This window comes from Echinops telfairi, unplaced genomic scaffold (assembly GCF_000313985.2).
Source record: "Echinops telfairi isolate 266 unplaced genomic scaffold, ASM31398v2 ScPeMD7_443;HRSCAF=831, whole genome shotgun sequence".
NCBI classification, from domain to species: Eukaryota; Metazoa; Chordata; class Mammalia; order Afrosoricida; family Tenrecidae; genus Echinops; species Echinops telfairi.
The window spans coordinates 4526489-4535024 of NW_022104341.1; the positions used below are offsets into that span (position 1 = coordinate 4526489).

Consider the following 8536-nt stretch of genomic DNA (forward strand, 5'->3'; position numbering starts at 1 on the left):
TTTTGTGAGATAACAAATTCAGTTTCATCAAGTCAATTCTGATCAGTGGTATATTATTGTATACAATGTATGTAAGGCATCATCACTTGCCATTGAGTTCAACGGCAACCCCACATGTGTCCAAGTAGAACTACGCTACATAGGGCTTTTAATGGCTGGTATATATACATATTTTAAAATCATTTTATTGGGGGTTCATACAGCTCAGATCACAATCCATACATCCACCCATGTGTCAAGCACATTTGTACATTTGCAGCCATCATCATTTTCAAAACATTTTCTCTCTACTTGAGCCCTTAATATTGGCTCCTCATTTTTCCCTCCCTCTCCCACCTTCCCTACCTCACGAACCCTTGATAATTTATAATTTTTTTTCATGTCTTACACTGAACGATGTCTCCTTTCACCCACTTTTCTGTTGTCCATCCCTCTGGGAGGGGGTTATAGGTAGATCATTGTGATCGGTTCCCTCCTTCTCCTCCCATCTTACCCTTACCCTCCTGTATCGCTACTCTCATGATTGGTTCTGAGGGGTTTATCTGTCCTGGATTCCCTGTGTTTCCAGCTCTTATCTGTACCTGTGTATATTCTCTGGTCTCGCTGGATTTGTAAGGTAGAATTGGGGTCATGATAGTGTGTGTGTGGGGGAAAGCATTAAAGAACTAGAGGAAAGTTTTATGTTTCCTCGGTGCTATACTGCACCCTGACTGGCTCATCTCTTCCTTGTGACCCTTCTGTAAGGGGATGTCCAATTGTCTACAGATGGGCTTTGGGTCTCCACCACACTCCCCCTCATTAACTTTGATATGATTTTTGTTCCGGGTCTTTGATGAATGGTGGTTATTTTGAAAAGAGGTCCCCGGCCTTTCTTTTGAGCCCCTCTGGGCAAACTCTAATTCCAACCTTTCAGTTAGCAGCAGAACCATTTGAACATCTCAGCAACATGAGATAATATAGATCTTTTTTTCATAGATCTTTTAATAAAGACCAATTTGCTTAAATTAGGCACATTATAATTTGTCATCAAATATTAAGGATCCTAAAGAATGGAGTCGCCAAACTTTATACAGACCAGCTCACTCACTTGTTCAAGCTTCTACTTTTTCAAATTCTTGCTCAAATCACTTCCTCTCTTATTTTCATGTATATAGTGTTTTCAACTCTGTATCACAGCACCCCTGAACATTTTTAAAAGCGTCTCCAAGAGACTATACTAGATGCATTTGTTTATGGGCCCTTACTACACGAGTCTTCATTTCCTCTACCCACATTTGAGTGCAGACGTCTTGAGTGACAGAACCAGGTATCTTCACTTTGTTTCTGTTCCCCAGCACTTAGAAAAGGGCTGTCCCCACTGTAAAGTAGGCACCACAGAAACAGCCTGGCTGGCGGAGCAATCGTGTACCATTGGGAGACTGTCATTGATTCATCTAAGATCCTTCAGTAAAAAAGAAGGAGCCATTATCCAGCAAAGTGTAACCTTTAATTGCACAAGAGCTGTGGATGGAAAGAGGGCAGCGGGAGCCAGCAAACTCATCACCAGTTGCAGCAGGAGCAGGAGGCATCAAAGACAAGGCCAGCCTGGCAGTGCTGAGTGAAGGTCTGCCCGTTCACACAGTTGTAGAAGGCGTTCTTATCGGTGGGGTCAGGGTACAGACCACTAGCCCTGTTGGCACAGAATCCACTGCCACTGGGGCTGCCCCCAGAGCTACTGCCGGAGCTGCCTCCAGAGCTGCCGCTACCACTACCGCTGCCTCCACCAGTGCTAGGAGCCTCCGTGATGGGAGCAACGGGCTGGGCTGGGGCTTTGCAACCTGAAAGGAGATAAACCAAATCATGAGCCACCCAGGTTTTCCTCAATCATGCCTGAGGTATGTTGTTTTTTTAAATCGTGGCTCTTCCTCAGTCTGGTAAGCCCTCCATCCTTCCTTCTCTTTGCTTGTCCTCTCCATTATCATTCGTCAGGGAATAGTTCATTTCTCTCTCCTCTCTTGGTCACCCAATGCTTCGAGACTTCTCATTTCCATAAACCCACAAGTAACTTTCTTATTCCTTTCTTGACACTCACGTATGTACTTATATCCTTATATGTTTATATTATCTTCCATAGAAGTTTGTAAGCTTCTACAGAAATTGTGACTTGAATAATTTAGATCCTTTAGGAATAATGGGTGGTACAATGGGTAAACACTTGGTCACAAGCCAAAAGATTGGCACTTTAAGTCCGCCCTTGGATTCCTTGCAAGGCAGACCTGCGGATCTGCTTTCAAAAGGTCAGTCTTGACGAGTCTTTGGAGCAGTTTTACTCCGACACACATGGGGTTGCAACGACTCGGGTCAACTCAATGGAAACAACATGGTATTCACAGAGTGCTGCACATATAAGACAGGCTCAAAAAATCGCTTGTGAGATGAACATTGTATAAAGGACAGTGCCCTCTTTGTTCTCCCTACCATTAATGAAACGCTACCAAATATCAATGGAGCCAAATTAACCACATCCAATCGGACCCACTGGCTGGCTAACTGATTCCAAGTCACTCTAAAATCAATCGCAGAAGGGATCTCTCACTTTCATTAAGCCTTAAAACTTCTCTCAAGCCCGAGACTCAGGATGCCTGTCCAACTGTAACTCACTTGCACTCTGCAGCCCCAGGGCATCCTTCAGGGTGGTGATCAGTGGGAATTTGCCCTGGTTGCAGAAAGTGCCCGTGAAGTCATCCAAGTCAATGGCCCAGACCATGGCTCCTCCAAAATTGTTCTTCTTCAGCCAATCAGCCTGCGGTCAAAAGAAATTTAATTAAGTCCAGATATCAAGGCCAGACTCTGATTTCAGGGCTACACATAGGGACAATGCAACAACCCTCCACAGAAAAGTGTTTACCTTAATGTGGAAGCTCTTGGTGTTGTCGTACCCAGCCCACTCGTTGCCTTTGTAAGCATAGGGAACATCCTCAGAAGCCTCCCACACCTGAGTAGCTCCACTCTTCAGGAATGTACAGATCTAAAAGGATAGAAGGAAGAGGTCAAGAGAGTCAAAACGTCTACGTGGCAGGGGTAAAAAGGTATTGGGGAGAGGACGTCGAGAAGAGAGACATGGAAGCTACGTGGCAAGAAAGGCTTGCAAATCCAGCAGCAAATGTCTTGGTGTATTGGGGATCCTGATTCTGTGTCCCATTTCAGTCACTTATTTACAATGTGTGGTAAAACTCTGAAATCAAGAGATGCCCTGGTCTCCACAGAGTGATAGGACCTCACTGATGAGATTTCATATTCTCATGTGCCCTAAAGAATTCTAGTGAGATTCCAACCCAAATTGTGCAACCGAAGTGCTTGTCTTGTCTCTCTTCTAAATTAGCCATAATCGGCCCCTTCCAACTCCAACCACATGCTAAATGGAGCAAAGAAGTGTTGAAAGATGCGGTTCATGACACTGTTAAATACAAGACGAGGAGAAAGCCTTGTTCTTCCCTCTCACTAAAATTTCTGGGCACATACCTCATAATAAGCCCAGAACCCAGACTGCCTGGTGTAGGGCCCAGCAGGGCCAGGGCCAGTGATGGGGGCACCAATGCCATGGTTGGAGGGGTTGCTCAGCAGGAAGGTGTGTCCGTAGGCTGGGAATCCAACAATGAGCTTCTCGGCGGGGGCCCCATTGTCCTTCCAGTAGTTCATGGCGTACTCCTGCAACGGCAGTGGGATAGCTAGAGGCCCCGTGCAGCGGATGTCCTAATATCATCAGCTAAACATTGCATGGTTGTGCGTGCTGTATGAAGTATGTGGAACATGTATTAGAACCTTATTGACCTATCTCTGTTGTGGTATGTCTTTATCTTAACTACCTTCCTACCTCAACTACTAGTATTCTAATGTGGAACCTTTACATACACCCTTTACATTACAAAAAATATGATAGAAGAATCAAGCTATCAAGCTGTTCTTTTTCATGATTTTCCTGGCATGATTCATTAGTAAATAATTAAAACTCTGCATATTAAAATGTACAAGAGGTTAGAATAGTAGAAAACACAAAGAGAATAGGGAAAAAAAGGAAAAGTAGTGAATCGTTTTCTACATCATCAAAATATGAAGAATAGGACCTCATATTCTTTTATTGGAAATAATGCAATGGTTATTAACCTCCTTTACTATCTGGTTAAATTGTCAGTTCAATGTTAATAATCTGGTGATTTTTTAATAAATGGTAACTAGCCAATTGATTATAGCTATCTAATTTCCCATTTGAGAAATACGAGTTTATGATGCCTCTTGTTTCTGATTCTCCATTTGATTTACAACATTGTCTCTGATGTGCATGTGAATCTGGACAGAGGCTCACCACATTGAGGTAGGCGTTGCTGCCGGTGTCAGTAGGATACTTGTAGAGAGGGCTGTTCTCTCCTGTGTAGCCTTCCCACGATCCATGGAGGTCATAGGTCATGACATGGATGTAATCCAGGTATCTGAGGTGGGATAAAGGATTCAGAGTTAGGCAAAAGATACCATGTCCAAAGTCTGAACACCAAGGCAACTAAGACTCCCGCCTAAGTCACATCTGATGCTCAAAGGGGACATCACTCACTGGGCCAGCTGGGGGATCTCATAGCCAGACTGGATGTTGGAGATGCCCGCAGCTACAGCGGCCGTGACCATCAGCCTGGGCTTGTTGATTTGCTTAGCTTCTTTCTCAAAAGCTTCACGCATTTCCTATTCAAGAATAGGAGAAAGTCTGTGATTCTCAATGGCAAGTTGGCTGCCATGATGCTTTCCATCCTTCCTTCTTCACCATCCTCACTAGAAAGTGGTCTCCGTGTGTTTTGTCACCAGCTGAAATTTTGGGGGAGCCCTAGTGGCTGCAAACTATGAGGTCAGCAGTTCAAACCCACCACAAGCTCTTTGGGAGAAAGATAGCGCTTTCTGTTACCATAAAGATTTACAGCCTCCAAACGCCCTAGGGCTCTACTGTGCCCCATCTGGCCACTGTGAATTGTAATAGATTCAACGGCAAGTGAGGCTGCTTATTTTCTGTTGTTATTTTTTAAGGCTTTCTATATAGCCACGGTAATCTTTTGTATGAAAATGGTTGTAAGCTTTTTAATCAATGATGTGACATTCAGCTCACCTGCACCAGGACGGTGAAGAGGTGCTTGTCCTGAGGAGGGCTCCCACGAGAGCCAGGATACTCCCAGTCAAAGTCCAGCCCATCAAACTCATACTGACGCAGGAATTTGATGACGGAGGCAATGAAAGCCTGGCGGTTCTCAGGAGTGGAAACCATGGCAGTGAAACTGAGGGAGACCCAAAGAAGGCAGGCTCGAGGAAAGCCTCAGCAGTCCCCGCACCTTGTAGTAAAAGCTGGTTAGGGAGTCGTCTCAAACAACCAAAACAAAAGCACTTACGGAGCGGTTCCAAAGTTCCAGCCTCCAAGAGCCAGGAGAGTTTTCAGCTGACTGTTCCTAAGGGTGAAAAAGCAAAGTATAATGTCTGCGGGGAAAATAGGAAGAAAGATAAGATATTTCAGCATTAGCTATTATGTTGAGTGAGAAGTCAGGAAATGTCTAATCAGCTTCTCAGTCTATCAGCGTCTCATACTACGGTGCCTGGCATGTTGCTGCGATGCTGGAAGCTGTGCCACTGGTATTTCAAATCCCCGCAGGTCACAGGTGATGAACAGGCTTTGGGGGGTGCTTCTAGACTATAAGACACTCTAGGGAGAAGGGCGTGGCCATCATCTTCTGAAGATCAGCCGATGAAAGCGTTACGGATCACCACACAACACTGTCAGCTGCAGAGCTGCTGGGAGATGCAAGCATGCCAATAGTCATGAAGATGATGCAGTGTGGGTAACGTTTCGCCTGTTACATGTAAGGTCATCCGGAATCAGAGTCAACTCAATAGCAACTAAGAAGAAAAGCAACAAGCCATTCTATCCTTATTCTCCTCCCCATTTCCTAAATTGTGATAGCGATGGGAGGAGTAAGTTAAGGTTGATAGAGATCAGCATCTCCATAGTTTTCATTTCTGACCTGAGAATGAAGTCCATGTCTTAGGAGATTGAGTGCCTCATAGGTGTCAAGTTTGGATTGCTTCCAAATAGGAGATGATTTTAATCTGGGTCCATGAGTAGTTGGACCATTTTAATCACATGGAGTCTCTGGATGGTGAAAATGGCTAAGTAAGGTGTCAGTTCAAATCCAGGGGAACATTGAAAGAAAGACCTGACCATCTACATCTGAAAAATCAGCCCTGGAAAACCCTCTGGAGCACAGTTCTACTTCAATGCACATGGGGATGGGCCAGGAGTCAGGATCGACACAGTACATCTGGTTGGCTGCTTCTTTCATCACTCACTTGTTTTTCAGCCCATTGAAAGCTTGGTAGAGAGTGACGTCATTCCACTCGATGGTGGTGATCTCGTTGTTGCGCATCCCAGCAAAGGCGTAGATGAGGTGAGTGCACAGGCAGGGGTCGATGTCATCGGGCTTGAAGCGCCCCAGGCCTGGCCGGTACTGGGCCCAGTTGGTGAAGTAGCATGTCAGCTGGTAGGCAGAGCCTGTGACCCGGAGGAAGGGGGTGAGAAACTATCATAGGAACGATCCCAAGGGAGTGAAATGCTGCCTAAGAAAGCACAGATTTAAATCTTAAACGGAGGATGTCTTTGTAGTCCTTGTGTGTTCCAACAAATCCACGATGAGCGAGTACTTGAGGACTGGAGATAGTTCCATCCCTCTAGCAAGACTTGTAGAACGACAGAAAGCAACACCGTTCACCCGATGGAAAAATCCTCAAGTAAACATATTTAGATGTACTCTAGCTCCCTCTAGACCAGTGGTTCTCAACTCTCCCAATGCCGTGACCCTTTAATACAGTTCCTCATGTTGGGGTGGCTTCCACCCCCAACCATAAAACTATTTTCATTGCTACTTCATAACTATAATTTTGCTACTGTTATGAATCAGGCAACCCCTGTGAAAGGGTTGTTCGACGCCCAAAGGGGTCATGACCCACAGGTTGAAAACCACTGTTCTAGATGTTTATAATCACAATCACTAATACTTAATTAGCACTTGTTATGTACATAATCCTAATTACTTAGAGTTACTCCTTAATTCTCACTTCAATTCCATGAGTCTATTTTACCTTTTTGGAAACACAAGTACAGAAAGGTTGATAATATAAACCTATTTAGCACTTGTATCTGCATCCATTGTTATTGGTATCGGTGGCTGCCATTGGGGTGACCCTACCCATGGTGACCCCATGTGTTACACAGTACAACCACTCTCTAGGGTCACTCAGGCTTCTTTCCCGCAAGTATTCTTGTTTGGGTTCAAATCACCCACCTTTAGGTTGGCAGTCAAATGCAAACCCTTTGCACCACTCGGGACCCCTTTCCTAGAGAAACTGAATACGAATTCTACCCAGAGGAGAATGAAAAGGCTCATCAAGCAGGAGCCAGGACTCCTGACCCCTCATTTACACTGTGCCATGACTTCCTCTCATTATCCGGGGCAAGTCAACCTATCTCTCTCTTAGGTTAACGGTCTCTGAGATGAAATGTTAACACATTTACTGTCCACCTCAAAAAGAAGAGTTGTTTTAAAGACTTAAGATCATTGATTTCAAAAGGCTTTCACAGAACTAAAGGCACCATGCAAATGCCTTGCACTATGAACTTTTATTGCTAACATTTCTCTTTAAGATAACGACCTAGCTGGCTTCAAATTTGACATTTCCTAGGCAAGTGGCCCCAATCCTTTAATTGTTTGTTAGGGAATTGCCAGCCCTCTTTAAAAATCAATTTAATATTTTTTGTTAGTAGAGGAAGAAGAGAGGCTCATGCTAAGTTTTCTAATTAAGAAGCAGCCAAAAAAAAAAAAGAGCGGGGGTGGGGGGTGGGGGAATACGGTATTTAATCCCAAGAAGAACACTCACCTAACTCAGCTGTCAGCAGAAGCAGCAGACCTTAAAGCAACAGAGACAATGGTGAGTTGGAGGAACAAAGTAACCCCTGTGAACAATTGACTTCACCTTTGCATTAGGAAGCTTTCTTTGTGCAGTTACTCTTTGGGTCCTTTGGGGAGCCTCTGAAGACTCCCAATTCCTACTGATCAGCTCAGAAGTTCTCCTGGAAACTCAGAGCTTTCTGTCCCCACTCAAAAGACCCTTAAAAGTAACATACTTCTCTAAGGCTCAGCAAACAGGAGGCAGGGTCCTGAAAAATCTATCACTAAAGAAGCAATATGAGTCCCCATACTTTCGCCAATAACCATAATCTCAAGGGTTTGGGTCTGGATTAGAAAGCAAAAGAAAGTTCTCCAGGGCAGGAAAATAGGAGGAGAGAGTGCCCCACAGGCACAAAGTGGAGGCAGATCCTTACCAGTGAGGAGGGTGAGCTGGGCCATCCTGCTTCAGTGGTGGGGCCTCCCTCATCCAAGCGCCCTTTAATATTCCCTCCATCCTCTTCTGGCTGGATCAGATTTGCCTTTATCATGATTGGCTCTAAATCAAATGTTGATATTGGCCATACTTA

At 44.6% G+C, this 8536-nt stretch overlaps 1 protein-coding gene across 1 annotated transcript; it reads right to left on the reverse strand.

The window, feature by feature from the left end:
• Positions 1–1475: 1475 nt before the first annotated feature.
• On the reverse strand, positions 1476–7961 carry LOC123520874 (acidic mammalian chitinase-like). The gene is made up of 10 exons (XM_004699187.2): positions 7939–7961; positions 6355–6556; positions 5403–5459; positions 5126–5291; positions 4586–4710; positions 4343–4466; positions 3502–3687; positions 2888–3007; positions 2641–2782; positions 1476–1817 (listed from the first exon to the last, which is right to left on the reverse strand). The coding sequence occupies exons 2-10, from the start codon at positions 6429–6431 to the stop codon at positions 1540–1542; spliced, it is 1275 nt and encodes a 424-aa protein (XP_004699244.2). The 5' UTR covers positions 6432–6556; positions 7939–7961; the 3' UTR covers positions 1476–1539.
• Between the last annotated feature and the right edge of the window lie 575 nt (positions 7962–8536).

Bases quoted from the DNA above. Each gene is read 5' to 3' on its own strand.
- LOC123520874 (XM_004699187.2), bottom strand. From the start codon at position 6,431: ATGCGCAACAACGAGATCACCACCATCGAGTGGAATGACGTCACTCTC. The intron at 3,688-4,342 runs GTGAGCCTCTGT...CTGCCGTTGCAG, and splicing joins GCAACGCCTACCTCAATGTG to GAGTACGCCATGAACTACTG. The intron at 2,783-2,887 runs GTAAACACTTTT...TTTTGACCGCAG, and splicing joins CCAAGAGCTTCCACATTAAG to GCTGATTGGCTGAAGAAGAA.